The sequence below is a fragment of the Ipomoea triloba genome, chromosome 5, assembly GCF_003576645.1.
Source record: "Ipomoea triloba cultivar NCNSP0323 chromosome 5, ASM357664v1".
NCBI classification, from domain to species: Eukaryota; Viridiplantae; Streptophyta; class Magnoliopsida; order Solanales; family Convolvulaceae; genus Ipomoea; species Ipomoea triloba.
The window spans coordinates 23,661,767-23,684,296 of record NC_044920.1 but is presented as its reverse complement, the minus strand read 5'-3'; the positions used below and the strand labels follow the sequence as shown (position 1 = coordinate 23,684,296).

The 22,530-nt window shown below is 32.9% G+C and overlaps 2 protein-coding genes across 2 annotated transcripts in view; both read right to left on the bottom strand.

Annotated features, from left to right (window-relative positions):
- Window positions 1-2,916: 2,916 nt before the first annotated feature.
- Window positions 2,917-4,645, bottom strand: LOC116018962 (NAC domain-containing protein 92-like). Its single transcript, XM_031259015.1, has 3 exons — window positions 4,162-4,645; window positions 3,807-4,072; window positions 2,917-3,599 (listed from the first exon to the last, which is right to left on the bottom strand). The coding sequence occupies exons 1-3, from the start codon at window positions 4,358-4,360 to the stop codon at window positions 3,180-3,182; spliced, it is 885 nt and encodes a 294-aa protein (XP_031114875.1). The 5' UTR covers window positions 4,361-4,645; the 3' UTR covers window positions 2,917-3,179.
- A 16,182-nt stretch (window positions 4,646-20,827) lies between these two features.
- LOC116019956 (KH domain-containing protein At4g18375-like) overlaps window positions 20,828-22,530 on the bottom strand; it is a 4,925-nt gene continuing 3,222 nt past the window's right edge. The window contains exons 5-8 of the mRNA XM_031260363.1: window positions 22,082-22,342; window positions 21,928-21,998; window positions 21,386-21,456; window positions 20,828-21,184 (exon numbers count right to left, since the gene is read on the bottom strand). Coding sequence (XP_031116223.1) covers window positions 21,408-21,456; window positions 21,928-21,998; window positions 22,082-22,342 — 381 coding nt within the window. The 3' untranslated portion in view covers window positions 20,828-21,184; window positions 21,386-21,407. The remainder of the gene's footprint in view (window positions 21,185-21,385; window positions 21,457-21,927; window positions 21,999-22,081; window positions 22,343-22,530) is intronic.

Genomic DNA, 22,530 nt, shown 5'->3' with positions numbered 1-22,530 from the left:
TTAAGGTAGATTATATGTATAACTAACTAAGCATGTAACACACAGAGTTAGGTAAACTAACTGGAAGAAATATTCTTGTACGTACTATCTCTCTCTCACTCTGATCTGCCGTCAGCTTGCAGACAAAATTGAAGCCAACTTGGCAGGTACAATCAAGAAATGACGACGTCAGAGCCAAGTCGGACAAGATTATCAGACGTTGTTTTTCCTAGTCATTACCTTATTTTCTGGTTGGTTTCGCTGTCATTACTCATTACTGTTTTGCTATGACGCCCTCCCTGATTTAGGTACCTCGTCCTGTGTCCAAATGCATGCACTGTTATTGTGTGCGTCCCCACGCCCCAAATGGGCGAATGTCGTAACAGTTTTGTTCCTATCAAAAGCAATTCCAGCCGAGTTAGTAATTGTATTGTTATCGTACTCTTTTAGGAGGTTTTTTTATTGGTTTATTTGGTTTGAATTGATCATCCATGTATAATTTAGAATGATTTACTTCATTATGATTATTTACCCCCTAAAGTTACATGGTAAACTTTAAATAGAGTGATGGTAAATTCAAGTTTTGTTCTTTAAGATTTTTCTTTTTGGAAAGAAGTTTCGTTACTAAGATGTGCATGTGCAGTAATTATACATGTTGGAGTGTATGTATGTATGTGTTGTGACGCATCCTTGTTTTCAATTCGTCTGAGTTGGCCGATAAGTTTGCTGACAACTACTTTCATGTCTTTATATGATGGAGGATTCATTATTCTTCTTTCTTCAATTCAGTCTATATATTTTGTTCCAAAAGAATAAAAATAAAAATAAAAATAAAAATTCAGTCTATATATTTATGCATGTTTGACAATTGATCATACATGAAATTGAACTAGTAATGTTAATTTTTATATTTCTTTAATTTAGCAAATTCAGAAGGAGCGTGAAATAGAAAACTAGAGAAATGAAGTAAAAGTATACTTAATCCCGATTGTCCATGGATGGATCATGTTTGCTTGTCAAAGATTTTATATCTTGTATAGTAAAAAGAGATTTATCACCACATACAACAAAAGCTTTGTTTAACTAGTAATCTTAATTAACTTGTGGCTAAGGCATTTTGTGATAAATTCAATGTCTGTCATCGCTAAACTACTACTTACAAGTGATTTTGTGGCAATTTCCACAACTGTATTATATAATATAAAAATGACTAAATTTCAATTTTAGTCATATGATTATTGAGTTCTTGTTAATTGTAATCCATGACTTTTAAAACTGTTAATTTACTACTTTAAGTATTCAATTTTAATAACTCCGGTCAAATTACTTACCAAATTTCTTTTTTCTCCGACGAATCCATCTCAGCTACTATGTTTTCTGACTTTCAAGTCCTTAATCCCAACATCCCCAAGTATTGATTTATCCCCTATGACATAGGTGGAGAACAAAGTGATCAAAAGTGTACCAACAAATCCATCTACAAGAGAAGAAAGAAAAGAGAAGTAAAATGACTAAAATACTCTTATTATTTTACTTATTAATATTTTTCGGTGAGATTTGGCCGATAATTTGATTGGAATGACCAAAATTGATAAAAATTGAATAGTTAAGGTACTAAATTAAGAGTTTTAAAAGTCGTGGATTGCAATTAATAAGACATCAATAGTTACAGGACCAAAATTAAAATTTACTCTATAAAAAATTTTCCTCTACAATTAATCATTCAAAGCAAGTCACATTTGACCATGTACCACTTAATTTAACAATAAATTCAAAAATCAAAACGGTCAATCTTTTTTAACTATTGTCTTCTTTAAATTATATTGATAATGCGATCAACCAATCACCCGTTGAAAAATCAAACAAATGTGGAAAGTTCAACTTCCAAAGTGCATTGGTAGCTAGATAGCTAGCCAGCTTGAAAGATTTGAATGCTAACCGTACCCTTTTACCATATAATTGGAGCTAGCAAGAAATTTGGGGCTGCAGGCCAATGTTTTGTAGAATGAAGTCCTAGAATCTTGAGTTTTCTTGACATGGAAAACCTAACCCCCAAAACGCACGTACATCATTAAAACAGCAAAGCTACAGAAAGGGACATCAACACCATGCCATTTCAAAGATTTGTGCTTGGAAGATGAAGACAACCTACCAACTTTGAGTTTACTTTTGTTGTTTTGTAATCCCAAGACTTTGGTTGGTTCAATTGGGGATTAACAATTCCACTTTCTATTAGACCATTAGTTGCATTTACCATCATTAAATCTTAGCTTTAAAACGATTATTGAATAACTAAAAAATATTGATTCAAGTGGAAGCGGTACGAATTGTTTAGATAATTGGATTCAATTTGACCAGCACTTTACCCTTAAATTGGGTCGGGTCGGTGCGAATTAGGATTAATCTGAGTATGGTATAGGATTAAAGGAGTCTTATAGAGTTAGAGTCTGCCCAAGACACCTCATGGTCTGGCTCAAAAAATTGAAGTAACTCAACTGGATTACTCATTTTTTAAAAACGGTTATTGAGTAATCATTCTTGATTTTTGGGTGTATATGTTTAATCAAGATGTTATTGTTTTATTTAGTTTTTCCAAACACAACCCAAGATAATGTCATGTAGTTGTTTTGGTTGGTGGCCTAACAATTAACAATTACAAAGCAAGTCTAAATAGAATAACTAATTGTGGTTTCAAACTATCATTGTGTATTATTTTTGAGTAGATCATAACGATTGTCAAAACTTTTTTATATTTATTATTTACTTTAAGAATTGATCGATTGAGCTACGAGTCAATGAAACACCATGATGACACCATTTGGATGCAAATAAAATATGGATAGGTTGAAACTACCCTACAAACTATACAATAAATGGAAAGAAAAAAAAAAAGAAAATGGCAAATCCTCAAGTGGGGATGGGAAAGAAAAGAAGAGAGTCAAATCAAACATTGGATAATTTTGTATTATGAGAGCAATTAGTTCCACAAGAAATATATACAACACAGACAATCAGACATGTCTTAATTAATGAAAATATAAAATATAAGAAAAATTATTTGCAGCAATATGATGGATTAATCACACAATCACTCTCTGTCATTCCATTCCTCTGTTCTTTCTTTCTATAATTCTATCTATCCACATGCTTCTTCTTCAACCATAAAATCACTGCTCTCTCTGAATCTGTCTTTTTCAGATTCAATAATTCCAGAGACAATCCAGGTCCACCGGACCGGCTGCTGAGCTCATCAAGAACTCATCGTCATCATTGTCCTGTTTGGCTTGCAGCCCGTTGTTCTCCAGCCAGAGGCGCAGAACCGAGTTCTCGTCCGGTTCAGAGTAGTGCTGGAATTCCAGACCGGGGAAGACGCCGGAGAAATCTGAGTTTTTTGATGAAGGTGAGGGGGAAGAGAAATGGGGGGGAGCGATGATGGGTTTTTTGTCCTCCTTGGAATCGGAGAAGCAGGTCACGTGCGGCGGCATCGCCTCGCCGGAAGTTGCCGTTCTCTGAGATACTTCCATTAACGCCGGCAAATTCTCCCCTCTGGTCAGCCCGGAAATATGGATCTTGTGCCCGCCCGCAGTCTTCTTGAACACTCTGCAGATCACCCATTCGTTCTGGAAAACACACATAACATAATCTTTTCATTTTTCAAAAGGATTATTAACTTTCTTGATTTGAACTGGTCACACTTCATCCAGAAACTAAGTTTTACTGGATTATTAACTTTCTTGATTTGAACTGGTCAGCTATGACACATTTCAGAGGATTAAGATAAAGAAACCAAGTTTTACTGTGCAATTAACTTTCTTGATCTTAATTACCTTGTGGTTTGGGATGGAATAATTCCCCTCCAATCTGTATTCATGCATCACCCAATTGGTCTTCTGGCCTCTGGGGGCTCTTCCCTTGTAGAAAACCAGCGTTTTCTTCATCCCTACCAGCGTTTTCGCCCGGAAAATCTCTTTATCTTTTCCGGTGGCCTTCCAATACCCTGCTTCCGTGGCTCTGTTGGTTCTCTGCCCGGTCGGATACTTCCGGTCTCTCACGCAGAAGAAATACCATTCTTTCTCCCCCATTTTCGCCCTCCCTTTCACCACAAATTCCAACAAGCAATTCAAGCTCCACAATAACCAAAATCAGTAAAGGGTAATCGAGAAATAATGGTCAAAGACTTACAGGGCAAATCCCAGGGCTCAACCTTGTTCAAATCCACTTCACCCATCGCAGCTGCACAAAAGCTGCTGTCTGCAACCTTGGGGCACAAGTAATGGCTGATCAGCTCTTCATCTGTGGGATGAAATCTGAACCCAGGAGGCATTTGCAGCTCCATTTCTTCTTCAACGCCACTAAACGCAGAGCCTGAGGTATTCTCCATCAAACAATTGCCAAAAATGATGATGATGATGATGATGAACAGATAAGTATGGGTGTGAAGAGGCTTAATTTATAAGGAGACTGGGACTCTCTCTCTCCCCTTCTCTCACTGGAAAGGGGTCAGAAGAAAGAAAAAATCTTGTACCAGAAAAGATGAAAAAGAGCGGTGTTAAAAAGAAAAGTGTAGCTATGGAAGAACACAACCCAATAAACAGCGGTTTATATATATCAAGAGAAACAAACGTGGTTCTTAAGACAACCTCGTTCGCCAGCTTCTGCTTTGCCTACTTATGACGTAGTAATATACCAGTACGCATAATATGCTGATTAAAGTTCGCACGCTATACTAATCCACACCATATCATATATATATATCACATGTAATTAAACCCATGTTTGAGATAAGACTCAATTACTCAATCAATTCAAAATTAGTACAATTCATATGTATAGAACTAATGTACAAATATTTGGGAGCTCTAGACAACACATTCCGCAATTTACCTCCACCAATCATTAAGGCAATAACGCTGATGGCTCTCCAGAAACACAACCATTATTCTAAAAGTTTATTAACCTTGGGGCAATCCAACCAAGTTAGTCGAGGCGTTAGCTTCGTGACCATAAAGTTTCAAATTCAACTTACGGTAAGAGTAACTTTTATTTTGACTTTCTTGGTTTGAGCCAAGCCGATCAATTCTTCTTGTGGTCCTTTGTTGTCTAAAGTTATAAAACAGGATTTATCCATTAGACACCCATAATAACTGTTGGTTCCTCTCGTCACTAAAAGAAACAAAGTTTATTAGACTTTCTGTTTATTAATTATAACATTAATCCGGCCTTACTTTGGATGTCTGATTTTAGGGGTGTTAGTAACCTTGGAAAGTAGTAGTTCTGTTGGTTGTTAGTTGTTATTTGTTTAACCGATGTTATCTACTCGTTTTGCGGCATAACTACTCAAGAAAAGGAAATTGGGGGCCAACAAAGGTACAAGGAAAAAGCCTGCAATCCTGGTCAAAATTGATCCTATCCTCTTCTAGGTTCATTGCTCCTTGCCTCCTACCTTTAGGTTCAATATAATCTCAGCACACAAGAGTCACATTTGTATTATCTTAGGATGCATATATATCCATTTGGATTTTAAGTGATAAGTTATTCAAACCGACATATATAATTATTATTGGATTATAATTATTATTGGATTCAATATATAGCGATGTATTAAACTATATTAAGGTTCTAATTGGATTAATTAATAATAAGATCCGATTAGGGTAGGACTAAATAGTTACATTTATGTTATCTTTAGATGTATATCTATTTGGCGTTTTAATTGATATGTTACTCAAACCGACATATGTAATCATTACTGAATCCGATATATATATATATATATATATATATATATATATATATATATATATAGCGGTGTATCGGTAATCAAAATTAAATATATTCATTTACTCCGACATTTAAGACGAGAGAAGTTGAAAGTTAAATGCCATTGAATTGTGTGTTGTTTCTAGACATGCCTCAAGCATGATAATGGGATCTAGTTGGACTAATAATAGGATCGAATTAGGGTAGGAGTAAATATTTACATCTGTATTATCTTGGGATGTATATCTACTTGCATTTTAATTGATACGTTACTCGAACCGACATATGTAATCATTATTGGATCCGATATATTTAGCGGTGTATCGGTATACGTTACGATCAAAGTTAAATATATTTAGTATTTACTCTAACACTTGAGACGACAGAAATTGAAAGTTAAATGTCATCGAATTGTATGGCGTCTCTAGACCTACCTCAAGCGTGATATGGGATGAAGGAGCCGCTGATGTAATCATTATTAGATATTTGGATCCTCTCTCTCTCTCTATATATATATATATATATATATATATGTATATAGTGGTGTGTATCGATATACGTTATGATCAAAATTAAATATATTTGTTATTTACTTTGACAGTTAGAGCGATAGAAATTAAAAAGTCAAATGTAACCGTTTGTGTGATGTTTGTGGACCTGGCTCAGGCGTGATATTGGGTGAAGGAGATGTCAATGGGGTAAAAAGAAAAGAGAATGGGCATTAGACGACGTGCATAACTTGTGCAAGCATTTTGGAGTAGATTTCGATATTCTTGTCGAAATGATATTAAGCTCTAGGTAACAGAGTCCTAATTGGTGTAAGAATAGGATTAGTGTAGGACAAATTAAACAGTATCATCTATTTATAATGGTTGAAATCTCTTTTATTTTTTGTTTCATTTGCACTTTGAAGCAAATTTATATTATATATAGCCACTAGTTAGGTGAGACAATTTTATGAGAGGTATTGTTATTTGATTGATTGATCTTAAAATATGAAATCATATTTCAGCCTTAACCAATAATTTAGTGTGTTAAACAAGATTTATCTTATCTAAAAAAATGCTAATGTCATATTCAATTTACTCTAGTTGATAATTTTTTTAATAATAATAAAATAGTAAATAAATAAGGTGGATACAATATTACAATTATTGTTCATCCACATTAGAGTAGACATATGCTTCCACTGAGGCTCGAACTCACTTCCATCATCCATGTGAGAATGTAAACCGGAACACCAAATGCTACTAGACCATAACATCTTTAGCATCTAAACACTATATATTTCATTCATTCTTCTTTTGAAAAATAATTCCTAAGCGTTTGGTGTTACTATTTATATATGGTCAACTTGGCATTGGCACTACAGATTTTAACCAAAAATAAAGTTGAATTTCGCACAATAAATGACAAGGTTTGGCCAACAAGAATCTTTGACTTCATCATCTAGATCACTATGGTAATTGTACAAGTAACAGTAATATATGTATTCTCTTTTCTTACTCTCAATTTTTACTCTATCTCACAAATCCTTAATATAGACACTTTTCTTGAAAATCACATTATAAAAATATTCAATTCTTGTTTGTCACATCATGAAGTAAAAATGATAGAGTATAATTTGAAAATAAATATAATATAATTCTTTTTACAACACTTTTTTAGTCAAATACGTTGTATATGTATTTCTAATGCAATTTTGTATTTTATGTAATTTCTCGACTATTACATTAGAATATAATTTATCTTATTCGTGCACACGAATAGTAATTTTGCAAAGGGTTGAATCGTCACCCAAAAACAATGATTCCATCAGCGTGCTGCTGTTATTCTGTTATACAATGATTTGATTTCATAGAATCACTGTTCCATCAATTCCCTGTCTTCTCACCTATTGTCTTGTCTTAACTTTTAGATTGAAATTATCTCACAAATTTAATCCTTTTTTTTTATTAGCAAAATAATTGAGTGTTATGATTGATAGATTTGTCATTTACTCATTCCGTATTTCACTCTTAAAATCTATACTATATATAAAAACAATATTCTCCTCCAAAATTTTCCTGCCCAAACGTAGGGGCAATTTAATAATATGGTAATTATTATGATAGAATAATATTAATTATAATTGGTTAAAATCAGTTTGTTTTTTTTTTTGTTGAAAACAGTTAAAATCCGTTATTAGTAATATGGTAATGGATATTATTATGATAGAATTTATTATGTTAGAATTAGATTAATTATAATTGGTTATTATGGTAATATTATAAATACAGTAATATGTCAAATTCCATTCACCTATTATTCCTGCAGATTTTGTAAGGAATATTTTGCCTTAAAAATGGAAAAAAAAAATAAAGCAAGAATGGAAAAAAATAAAGCAAGAATTCCATTGTTTGCAAAACGCTGTAGCGTCCTATTTATACACTTCATTTTTAGGGTTTCTGAGAGTCTTGAGAAGGGGACGAATGTAGAGGACGGTGGAGGAAATGGAATGAATCCCTATCCTCATGGAGATCTTTCTGGAAAAAACGAGGCTTTAAAGGGAATAGGTGTCGAGCTAGATGACTGTTTGAGTGTTTTAGAAAGGATTTTTGACTTGAGTTATACCTGGTTGAAACCGGATTTGATTGAAATAGATCATACAAGGGAGAAGGGACTTCTGGAAGGATCATTATAGATATTCTGTTAAAAGATTCTTCCTTTGAAATTCTTAATGTGTCTTTTTTACTTTTACAATGTAACAACGCAACCTTATCTTATACGGAGTACAATACAATGTAATATTTCTTGTGGATGTTTTGATCTAAGATTTGGGAATTGCATATAGGATTTGACTCTTCACTGTACAACAGTACCACATTGTATGTTAGCCTTGGTTCACTACTTAACCTGTAATGGACCTTCTTGACAGGAAGCTTGGCGGATAGGGGTTCATGTGTCATACTGATTTTTTATTTTTATTTTTTTGAGCAAGTGTCATACTGATTGTTAAACTAAGTTTGACTGTGCTAGTTGAAAAAGTAATTCCTTTCACTGAAGTTTTAAATTGAGGATTATATATCAATGAGATTTGAGTCATTTGGCTCTTGTATGTGCACCATTTGACATATTATTAGCATCTGCTTACTTCATATCCTAACAGTCTTCAACAAGAAACCTGCTGGAGTATTGGCTTGTGTGCCATTCTGAATTGTGTTGAAAATATAAATTTTTTTCACTAAATATTAATGTTAGTTTGTTTCAAATTAAACTACAATGGTACGTTCTTTCAATTACGTACATATCTTTCTTAAGGATTGATGAAATGAAATTGCTGGAAGTGGTTATTGTACATCAGTTTTTTTTATTATAAATTCAGTTATTAAACAAATACAAGTCAATAGTACTCAAAAAAAAAAAAAAACAAATACTAGAAGTGAATTCGACAGTTAATTGTTATCTATTTGTATATTATGTAAATATATTATAATGAGTTATGAAAATTGAAATAACAATATAAATATGACATATTATACATATTATACGATTGAATTAATAATGTGATAATGATAATGTAGCAACTACGCATAATATATATATATATATATATATATATATATATATACATATATATATATATATATATATATATACATATATATATATATATATATATATGTATATGTACGTATAAAAGTAAAATTCTATTTTATTTTTCCGCCCAAATTTTTGTTGTCAATTAATTAAATATTTTATTAATAAAATAATTAATAAATTTTATCCGGTAAAAAAAAAATGTAAAATGCAAATTAACTAATATCTATTAATTGAAAATATTGTTTCTATATTCATGTATTAACATAATAACATAATACCGTATAGAAAAGACATATTAATTAGGTAATAACATAATAGCATAATTGGTAATATTATGTATGGTATTCTATAATATAATTGGTAATATTATTGTTTGCAAATTCTGCATATTTTTACAATATTTAGTTTAGTCAAGTTTTACTATATAAAATTTAAATATTTGTAAACTAATCAAAATATTATTAGATATAAAAATTTAAATTTAAAAGTCATAAAAATATTAAACAAAATAAACAAATTAAAGTTATGTTAAATATGTTAAGAGTATATTTACTAAATATTATTAAATATATGTTAAATACTATCAGTTGTTCAAAAGAGTTTTTTTTTTTATAACTATTTACTGTATATGGTAAGAATATATTTTCTAATATATTACAATATTTATATTACGTAATATTTATCATCTATTTTGACCAACTTCCATATAGATGGTACATATTTTGTTTACATTTTTTTTTATTTTGGTATATTATACACACCAATAATAATAATTCGAATAATTATCTATACTTCTATATTTGTATTACTATTAATAAAAATAAACCATCCTTTGTGAAATTCCCGTCCAAACAATAGTAAAGATAAAATGAAAAAAGAAAATTGATTTTACTAATTGATTGAAAATATAAAAAGGTCGTAATGAAAGAAACAGAAATTAGGCAAATTGGACAAGGTAAAGGATATTACTAATTGACTGAAAATTATTTAAAAAATTTGTGTACCAGACAATTATTTGTTCTAATTCAAGCAAGGAAAACATAAAATAAAATAAAAAAAAAAAACATAACCGATCCAACCAATTCCAATTGCGCTATATAATATTCAATATTATAATTTATATAATTGTATCTAAAAATTCTTAAAATATTATAACAAATTCATTCCGTGCAACGCACGGGCAAAAATACTAGTCTTTTTAAAAATTACTCCACTATTTGGGTCTAAATTCATATATATGTTATTAAATAAGATGGATGTAAACTATAAAAACAACAGCAATTCCGACTCTAATAAAAACTAAGCGGAAACAACATATAATAAAAGTTATAACTATTTGCGGGTTATGGATGTAAAAACAATAAAAGTTATAATGACAAAATAAACGGAAGCAACAGCAATTCCGACTCTAATGTACGAGTCATGCGCCTGGTCGACGGTCAACCACAAAGCTCGCGAAGTACGGCAACCAATAGCAAGATGCATGACCTTCGGTGACAGCGACGAAATCAACATACTAAGCACAGCTTGATCTTGACGCACCCAAGAAGCATACAGTGGATTGGGTTGGGCCGCGGTTGCTCCTCCAACAACAGGAAGAAACGCTTTAGGGCAAGGATTTGTACCATCAACGAAACCCATCAGCTCGTGATTGCGAAGGAACGAAACAACTTGGGTCTTTCATAACAAAAAATTTGTATCCGTCAATTTAATGTTAACCATGTTCACAAAGTCATGAGCAACCGAAGAAGAATTCACAGATTCGTCAGCCATGATGAAAGAAAAAACCTCCTAGGCTAGATGAAGGATAGCTGATACCAGATGAAAACTGAATGAATATTGGGCAAAATTGCATGTGGCCAACCCCACTAACGGACTGAGTTGCATAAGGCCGATGACTGATTCTGAGCTACCAAGCCCACAACAATAACTTGTCTAGTAATTATCTCATCAGTTACAATTATGTATATTTATTTACGATAATTTCATGTTAGTTTTAATACGAAATACTAAACTTTTATTGCAAGTCATATTGTTTGAAGGTTAGATTGTTCTTCCCACTTTTATATATAACTAGTTATCACACGCGCGTTGCACGATTAAACTAATGCCCAATGCGTATTTTTAAATTAGTGTTCCTTAATTGGTTAAAGTAGTCATATAATAATGAGAGAAAAAAAATACTAAATTAATAAAAATTAAAGAAGTAGTCTCGATGCTTATATATTTTAATAAAACATAACGAAATTGTAAATAGCTAAATTATACAGCCCATAGTTTGTGTGTTAATATCAATTAACTTTACTGCATTTGTGCATACTAATATCCTTGTGTCATGTGTCATGGAAAATATGTTCATAAAGGATGTTATGAAATAATATAATGGGAAACCATAAATTAGGGAGTTAGGAGTAACTAAAATGTGTAGATTATAGAGGAATATAATGACAACCACAACATTACATACAAGAATACAAGTATAGATGAACAGATTATACAATAGATATATTTACATAACGATATTGAAGTTATACTAATTAATGAGTATTGAAGTTATACTAATTAATGAGTATCATTGATTTTTTTTTTTTAAATGTAATCATTACGAGTACAATTACAAATAATAGAATTAGCATGATAATATTTTGAGAATCATACCTATAGAATGTAAGTAGATGGTGTGTTGCAGAATATGTTAGGTTTAGTTTTGGGTGATAGAATTGAATGATAGAATATTGTCAATTTGTTTGAAAACTGCAATAAAGAAACAAATTGCCTAAAGAATTTAATGTTAAACTTTCGTTATATTTAACGGGAAAAATTTGGTAAAATTATAAAAGATTAGGATATATTAGGAATTTAATTGGAGGTTGCACAATTAGAAGAACACAAAGTACAATATGTTATAGCAGACTATTATACTGAACATTTTTTTTGTTCCAATTAAGGGTCTAACATTATTGACTCTTATTATAAGTGTAGAGAGATAAAACATTTGTTGGCCGGCAACCTTTACTCGGATAAAACACTATCGCTGAATTAATGCAATAATATATCTTCTCCGCCAAACGCTGCAGTGGGGACTCAGTAATCCCCACACAACAAAAGTGAAACGAATCATTAAACATAGGATTAACCGTTAAAAGCACCCCAAAAAAATAGGATTAACCGTTAAAGTGTTGCTTTATTAAAAGAAAAAAATGCTAATTAATTATCTTTCATCGGAAGCTAGTGTAGGGATGGAGATAGATGCAAACTGTCATTGTAGGTGTAAGCGCGCGTGATTAGACTATTCTAGCCAACCATTAAGTTTCTTAATCATTGTGCTAATCAAGATATTTAGGTTGTAATTATCCAATAAGGAACCGCCTTTCCGGAAAAGAAAAAAGAAACTGATTACTTTGTATTTATTTATTTTATTTTTGGACATTTGTCCCTTATCCCACTTTTAGAAATTTTAATTTAATTTGATCCTTAAAATATCTCTTGCATCAATGATGGTGGTTAAAATTAAAATTTAACGAATCGACGACTGTCATCTGTCACGTCTTATCCAAGACAGACTAAGTGTGTTGTCATTGCCGCTCATGGTGAAATTACATATATGTTTTAACAACGTTTTTATTTAATTTTTTTTTAAATCACTATTAATGTTATATAATAATTAATTACTGATATGACATTTAATAGACTAGTTGTAACTTGGGCTAGAGGAAGCGGAGGCTAGGGTGGCCTTGATTAAGGCGGGATTCATATCTAGTGGAAGTAAGAAATAGTATTAATGTATAAAGATTGAGAATGATTATGAAATGAGTGGCGGAAAATTGATTTATTTTCGATACTTTTTTGAAGGGACAAATGATGAATTTGCTAGAAAAATAGAGGTATGGTGGAGCTGAGTACTCATGGAAGGCTAAATTGAACTTGTCTACATTTTCATAGAGTTAATAAGATCACTAGTACCAATATCTCGTGTGATAAAATTAACTAGGCCTTTCGGTGGGGAGGTAGGGTGGGGAGGGAGTAGTTGCCCCACTACTTCCACGGTATGTCCGTACACATGCATTTAAACTCCTAATCTTATAATCTCTCTTCATTTTATAATTGAAATTACTTAAAGATTAACTACTATATATTAACATTTCATTAAGCTATTAATAAATAAAGTAGAGCACATGCAAGTTAGGCATAGATATTGATATACATAGGGATTAATAAGAATAGGAAATGATGGTCTAAAAAGTTGTCATCCATTAATTGCCTTGGAAAATATCTGCAGTGGCAAGATATTTATGTTTCAAAGATACTTAATTAGTCTCCATGTGTGATTACTAGTTGATTTGCTAAGGAATTATTATTATATATTATATTTTTAAATTTACTATTATTACAAAGCTAAAAGCTCTATATAATTCATAGCGAAGGTCCAAATTTATTTCTTTATAAACCACCATCACATTTTTTAGAAGTAAGTTGTTGGATTTGTCCCTTTATCACCCAACAATTTTCGTAGTTATCAATTGATGAACACTGGTCATTCACCTGCCTCTGCCCAACACGAATCTGATACTAAATATTTTGTTTGGCTAGCTAGCTGTATGCAACTAGTAGGGAGCCGTGAACATCATGCAACTACTATGCACACATAAATCAGGGCTTTAAGATTATGATGACTTTAAGATGCGGCGGATAGTGTTGAATTGCCTGCATGGGCGTGCATGGACCAACAGCAACAAATTAACGTACGGCGTTTTGGAGCCCTAACGTCAACCTCAACACCCGTTCAAAGGGCTAAGTTTCCCAGTCAAAACCAGACACCATGCATTTTCAGAGGCAACATCGGAAAGTTTGTTTGTAAACAAACCGGAAGAGGAAAGTACGTACAAAGGCAAAGTAGTGCTTCAAATTAAAGTCAGAGTAAGTACTACTGATCTATGATGATGAGTACCACCTTTGTTTGTGAATTATTGAATTAATAAAATAAAATTTGAGTTTTAGACTACATTTTTCTCAAAAAAGGCTAGTCTGTACGTAATTTGATTGGGCAGTACTATGCTGTCATTAATCATTATGAAATTACTTCAAATGATTATGTGAACAAATCAAATTGCGTCCACGAATAACAGCATGAAAATTTAGAATAACAGTTTTCATATTAATTATATATTATTGTATGTTTGGACTTTAGGAGCATCAAATTTAATGCTGAGTTGAAATTAATTAAACTTTTATATATTTACGTTTCCCGTTGCATTATTGATGGAACCTAATACCAATAATTTGTACGTGATTCATGCATGTCGAGTGTCGACAGAGCTTGATTCTAATTAAGTGATTAGATTTTGAGTACTAAATCTTTTTTTAAGGAAAATTTACAATCATTATATTAATTATATGATGCAGCGCTATTGTGTACCCTTATTGAGTAAATTCCGCTTCCATGTAATAGTATGCAAATTATATGTAAAAAGTGGTGTATAGATGATGGTTTATCGAGACTCAGTTCATCATAAATTAGGTATTAAAGTACAAAACATGGGTAGGAAAATAATAATTTTATACTTCAAAAAAAAAAATTTATATATTGACTAGGGAGGCTAGACTCAAAGAGTAGGAAAATTATGCTACGGACCGGGGTCCACCTTGCGAGGTGGATCCGGGTCCATGTTCATAATTTTAGAATTCTATATCCATAATTTTAAGTCTCAATATACAAAATTACATTACTCAATATTCACAATTTTTGAACTCTATATTCACAATTTTATTATATAGATTCAAAAATACAATTTTGTTATATAGATTCAAAAATTGTGTTATACTATTGAATATAGAGTTATGGAATTGCAAATATAGAGTTATGTAATAATGAATATAAAGTTCTAAAATTGTTAACATAGAGCTCTAAAATTGTGAACATGAACCCGAGTCCATGACATACAGGGCCGTTCCTATAAACATTGGGGCCCTGTGGCATATCTTAAATTGGGCCAAGTAATTTCTATATATAAATAATAGTTGTACAAAAAGTTGTAACAAAATATAAATATTGTATAAAAAATACATATAAAATTTTACAAGAATATCTATTAATTTAGAATCAAGGGCATCCCAATTTCTTGGATCATATATTTCAAATAAAAGCGAATCACTTGGTTTATCATTGCGACAAACATCATTTAAACAACTATCAACATTCACATTATTTTCATGGTCACAATGATACCTATTATCGTTGTGCACAGTATCATTTAAATTTTTTCGAATATCACAATCATCTTGATCTTCTATATGCAGGGCCGTATCTAAGCATGTCTAACATGTGCGTCCAATCTTCATACATTTAGCCTAAATTTTAGTAAACTATTTTAATTATATCGGTGCCATTGTTCCTTTTGAACATGCATTGGGCTTCAATTAGCTTTCAGCCCATTACAGACATCATTGGCAGGCTGGCAGCCCACCCTCAGATTGCACTCACTTGGCAAATTATCAATTATTATTGTGTTGACCATGGTCCACTCAGCTGTGTGGATCATACTATCAAATAGTGTATATTCAGTATAAAAATGATGTACATTATATTCAGATGATGTACATTATTTGTGTACTGAATGTACATTATATTGGGATTTTTTTTGACAATGAAAATATGGGCCAATGCAATATATATCCTACAAATTACAATAGTTATTGACTTATTGGCTTGCATAGTGTGGGTCATGGTCCAAAAATAACGTCATTTCGCATAAGTTTTTTTTCACGCAACTGAATGCATGCAACATACATTTTATAACTCATAATGTACATTATTCTAACTCATAAAATACATTATATTATCTTATCCTAAAAGTTTTATTATTTTAAACATTATTCTAACACATAAATACATTATTCTAACAAAAAAATACATTATTTTAACTCATAATGTACATTATTCTAACTCATAAAATTCAACTGTCATTTTAGATCATGGTCCGCAGAATAATTTGCCTACCAATTACACATGAGAGGTGGCATTAGAGAAATCAACTTGAGCATGAGGGTCTTAACCCAAAATTTTGACTTTTCCACTCTTTTGGGGGCAAATCTTGGGAGAGAAAAGGATGTAATTAATGGTTAATAAATTAATGGGAAGAATAATAAACAAAGTGGGCATTCACCAGCCACGAAGAGTTGACTTTGTTGCTTTATAGTTCAACGACCAAAACGCAGGCAGGCCGGCAAGAAGAAGAGAGCTAGAAATAATAATGAATCAGAATCTGAGTTCGTTCGTGATCGGCATCATCGGAGCCGTCATAACACTGTCGGCGTATTCTCAGACCTTAATGTCTCCGACACAGTGCATCGGCGTCGGCCTCGTCGTCCTCATCTTCGGTCTCCTCGTCCGGGAAGGTCTCATCAACCTCTGATCTACCTCTTCTTCTTTCTCGCTTTTATTACTTACTATATATACATCCAACTGTTCCCCGTCTGTATGCTTTCTTCAAATAAATGTTTTTTTTTTTTTTTGTCTTAACATTGTTATGTGGTTGGATTATGAATTATTTCCTTTGATACTGCTAATCTTCTCATCAATAAATTATTGAACCATTTTATAATCTTTTATATTCATTGATTGTATGGTTATATTATCTCCTAAATTAATTAAATAAATAAAACAGAAAATTACATATTTTGTAGCTCGTCTATAAATTATAGCAGTATAACTTATAAACTTAATCTTTATGTTATTGTTGTGTTTCGTTTTTATTTTTAGTTATTTTTAAAGTGACGCTTTTGGTCATTTTTAATGATATGTGAAAAAAATTTAAATTAATCTCTAAACTTAAGTTAGAATGTTCTCGTAACATATTAATTGGTTCGTAGAATAAATTTTAATTCCATAACAAAAAAATGAAATATGTAAAAAATAAAATATAAATTGTGTTCTATTGTTTGGCTCATTGAAAGAATAGATCAACTTTAGAAATGATATTCCGGTGTTAGATTGGTTTGATGGATATATATGGAATATGGTTTAAAATGATCGATATAAGTATCCCTATATCCCTATAATAATAATAATAAATTATGATAGAGAGAATATATATATAGTCTCCCTAATACCAACACTCCACTGGAATAGTTATTTCCCTTGCAAGGGGAATAGCTCGTTCTCGAGAATAAAAGGCATTAACAAACAATGGAATATGCTTGTTATCGGGAATGCCATTCCATTCCAAATCTATTCCACGAATCAAACTTGCTGTTAAGGTGATGGGTTGCACATGTTTTTATTTACAAAAAAAAAAAACCCACAACTACTACCCGAAGGTTTCCCTTTCCCTAAAACTCGTTTTGTGACCTTAGTCAACGAAGAACCACAATGAAATAAATCAGTTTAAGCTGCTCATAGTTGATTGACTCAAACCAAGAAATTCAACAGACCAACTCTCACAAGAAGTCGAACTCGAAACATTGTGATTCTGAAGGTTGCCCTTGGGTTGCGCATGTTTGCATATCATGCAAAAGGAATTTCTTGTATAAAAGCTAATAATCATGGCAAGTCTAGCGAAAGGGAATGAAGGGGACATGTAGCCAAGAATGACTTGCCAATCGTCGAGTCGCACTCTATATATAAACCCAACGAACTCGCCGGCAAGTCATCCTTGGCTGCACTTCCCAACTTCTCATTCCCACATGCAAGCCTTGAGATGAAAGAAGTGACATGCAGAGGAGAGACCCAAGCACAAGAGATCGAAGAAGATGAAGGGGAATTGAAGCATATGAATGTGAATTGTCAATTATATTTGTCACCACCCAGCCTATTAATATGTGCGGGGGAAACAGTGGAGATGGCGGGTCAGACATGACCTTTCCATTCCCTGTTCTTATTGTGTACGAAACCTCAAAAACCAACCTCTTAAATCAATCAAATGATTCCTAAATCCATTCAAAGCACGACGTTAAATAGTTGTTTTTCTTTGACTTGTGGCTCAGTAGGTAGGCTTCTTTACCGCTTTCGGCGATGGGCAGCCTCGAAGCAGACAGTATCATTTGGTCTGTTTGACCATTTAACATGTGAATCTTACCACCGGCAAATCCCAAACAGGAAAGGTAGATGAGACAAATCCGGCTTGAGGTGGTGCCATGTCACTTAGTTGACTCCCGTGCGACAAAATAAAAGACACATAATTTGATCATATTGGGATGCCCCAACCTCGAGCACACTTACTGTTCATCTCTAATAGACGATTAATAAATATACTGCTAATGCAATTGCATAGCAAAAATATTGTTAATGAAATCGTAAGATCAAAAAATAACTTTGCAATGATGGGATATTAGTTGCTATATGCAAAAAATAAAAAATCTTGATAAAAAGGCATATATCTTTCTTTTTGTTCATGTTTTTGTCATAAAGTGAGGATCATGCGTTTCTCACTTTAATTTTTATTTTTCAAAAAACACATAAAACACACATAGTGAGAACAAGATGACAAAAAGAAAATTAATAATTACATGGTTTAAAAAGCAAGGACAAAACATAATGATATTATAACAATTATCTCAACTTTGAGTGCACTCCATAACACTATCAACTACTCTCTTTAATATTTACAATCACAATAATCTTCGTGAATACATTTTACATATCATCAGATGCATTAGTAGTTCTACAAAGTGCATTTATAGAATCATGGATCTTGAGTGTACTTGGTGGTGTTGCAAAGTGCACATTCGCACTTGAACACTAATTTGTTTTTACCTGATCCGTTTCTTCTATATATATATATATATATATATATATATATATATATATATATAATCAAATGAGACAACATCTTCCCATGAGACACAACATGAATGCACACAGTCTACTATATAGGCTAATGTTTCAATGAAACAACATTTTCCCGTGAGACTAACACAACATGAATGCACACATCTATCACAGGAATGTACACACTAGATTGCATGCAGTCATGTTGGGCAAATTGCACGCATTCTAGTCTGCGTGCATTCTTGTAGTAGACTGTGTGCATTCATGTTGTGTCTCATAGGAAGATGTTGTCTCATTTGATTATATATATATATATGAGCAAAACAAAGATGCTAGCATAAAACTAAATGTTTACACTGCTCAAATGTACAACTTCTCCATTCAACAAGATCTTCAGTACATAAAGAATTCAAGACGGACAAGTTATGTATATATATATACACATATATATATATATGACTATATGAGTCAAACAAAACATAAATCCACTATGGGCTAACTAGCTGCAATTGTACAAAACGATATTAGCTAACACAACATGCATGTACATCAATGATCAATCTATTGATAGGCGTAACCAAAAAAAAGAAAGGCACAGCAGCAAAGATAATGTCTCAGTCAAGTTCGCTATCAGGGTAAATCTATTTCCTTTTCAATGAACAAAAATGGTTATAACCTTAATTATAGGCTTAAGTCCTCGCATGCAAGCAAAGGGTGTGAACAATTCAAATGGAAGAAACCCAAGACGCATGCCAAAGTAACAGAACAAAATGCTTATCATATACACAGTACCAACCATCTGCCGAGTTGAAGCCTTCAGCCACAAATGCCTCGGATGATTAGAGGAGGAAATGATTTTGGCATGAGAGATGATGCAGAGATAAACGAAAGAAGAAAAATTAGTCATGGCAACGGGTCTTTGATAAAATTGTTAACAAAATCAAGGTTTGGAGAAGAGGCGTTTTATGGGCGAGTATTCATAGCTTTACATATTAGCTTTCCCCGACCCCCATTCTATTGGAGTCTACTAAAGGATGTACATTCGCATGCGCAAGTACTTGGACTGGACCACTCTTACTCATCCCCCCCCCCCCCCCCCACACACACACACAAAAAGTATGGCTGCCAATAAGTTATGGGTGTTTCACTACCTCAAAAACCACTGCAAGCATGCATAAATCCTAATCTATATTTCCTATAAAGTTTAGCAATAAATAAATAAATGGATCAACAAACCAAGATTTGAAAGAGATGAACAAACCAAGTTTACCTATCTCTTCTGTCACGAAAAACGAGTTTCATCCAACCTGCTAATTAATGGAAACCACAACTTAGATTTTGCTCAATTGGAGTCATCATAAGCATATGTATGAGGAAACTCTACCTTATTTGACGCTAATAATCAATCAAGCCACCTAGATTAAAACAAGCTTTTCAGTTGGATCATTCAAAGTCCAATCACAAAGTTTTGGCGTGACAGAAAACAGAAAACTGCCACTAAATTGCAGACAGGGACAGTACTGAAGACTTTCCTGCAAGCAATGCTGGCATGCAGTCCAGGAGCAGCATGTGCTCTCCATTAGCTGCAAGCCAGTCTTTTGTAATAATGATAAACTTTATAACCAAAGCCATAACTTTCGAGAGATATTCTACAGATCATGGGTATAATTATGCACGGGTCAGAGCCTGAACTAAAGCATGACCAGATAACCACCTTAGAAAACCAGCATAGAGACAAGATAGCGGACAAGTTGGGCAACTATAAATAGATTCGATTAACAGTAACTCTTCACAAATGAAAACATTATGATCTTAAAAAACAAAAAGAAACGCGGGTAACATGTAAGAGTATACAGAGGTTTGCTAGTTGCATAGGATAATGGGAGCAAAGCTTGGTACTATATGGTAGTCTCAGGACATGGCAAATTTTCAATAATAGGTACGGAGTAAAATCTTCAGAAATTGGCCCTTCTAAGCAAAAGCATCAAGATGGGTCCATGAGTTTTCCAAATCCTCATTCATCTGGTCTTCTGGTTTAGGCAGAAGGCTTCATCAAAGGGGGCAGAGTAGGCTGGGCTTCGGGCTTCAGATATGCAGCTGTTTTGGTATGGAGGGAATGGAAACAAGGGGAAAAGAACAGCATCATCAGTTACGTTAGAGGGAGAGAGGTTAGGTAATTCAGTAAATTGTCATAGTTATGATAACAGCTGCTAATTAGAAAAACTTGAACACTTTTGTGAAGAGGGAAAGAAGATGAGGCAATGGTGCAAATAGAGAATCTATGATTCTATGGTATACCTGAACATCAGGCAAGAAAACTTTAGTAACCATAACTTTTTCTCCGGGGTTCATGCTTAGATCCAGACAACCTGATAAAACGAGTTCACATTGATGAATCAGAAAATATACGTAACACAACCCCAAGCATTTGAGCAAAACTAGGGGCTTTTGACTTAAATATGAAGAATTGGAGTGAGCAGGACAAAAATGTGTTTGAACCTTTAAAAAAATAAAAATTGAACCCTAAATAAAGAGAGACTGCATATTTATGTGAATTAAATTTTATGTCAAATGCGTTTCCTAAACTAGTTTCGCCTATTTTGTCCAAAATTCAAAATTTTCCCATTTTTGTTCAGCCCACACAAACTCTTCCCATTTCGGTCAATTTCCTGCAAAACTAGTAGCAATAATTTCCAAGAGTTACACTCAGCACATGATTTAATATAACTTTTAAGGTCTTTGCCATTTTTCATCCCCCAGCTTATAATGTTTCAAAATGCCAAGAAAAAGAGGACAGAAAAAATGTACAGTGGCAAGTGGATTGGACAAAAGAAACTTACCCAGAACCACCAGAACGGCCCATTGGTTGTCCTTCATATGCTCCATGCCTGATGCTGCTGTTGCTGCTATTCTGCAATTGAATTAGACGAATGGAATGATGGAAATAGAAAGGATGCACATAAGAGGGCTAATTAAAAATGAAAAAGCAATTACCAGAGGACCACCATAACGTCTGTAACCATCACTGCGTGGGAGATCACTCAAGCCACCATAATCACCAGGATAAGAATGTCCAAGTCCATGCCTTCTAGCATCTTTGCTTTCATAGGTATTTGAAGTATCAGTTGACATTGGAAGATATGGAAGAACAGGCACATAGGCAGATACAGCACCTTCCCTCCCAAAAAGATTTGCCCTCAGGCGTGAAGTTACTTGTAAGAGCGCATCCTTTGAAACATCAATATCTCCAGAAATCTGACAGAAGTTGAAATAGTAAAAAGGATAACCCATCCGGAATCAAAGGGAATCATAGAAAAGATGAGTACAAAATGAGGTTCGAATGCTACTAAACAATATTAACAAGCAGTCTCACTTTTAAATTTTCTTAACTCTTTTGTTTCTTCTTTTACTTGTTGTCGTGGGGGGGGGGGGGGGTGGGGGCG

Coding starts and splice junctions, on each gene's coding strand:
- LOC116018962 (XM_031259015.1), bottom strand. CDS start 4,360: ATGGAGAATACCTCAGGCTCTGCGTTTAGTGGCGTTGAAGAAGAAATG. Junction 4,073..4,161: donor TGAGCCCTGGGATTTGCCCT/GTAAGTCTTTGA, acceptor TTGTGGTGAAAG/GGAGGGCGAAAATGGGGGAG. Junction 3,600..3,806: donor ATTCCATCCCAAACCACAAG/GTAATTAAGATC, acceptor TGTGTTTTCCAG/AACGAATGGGTGATCTGCAG.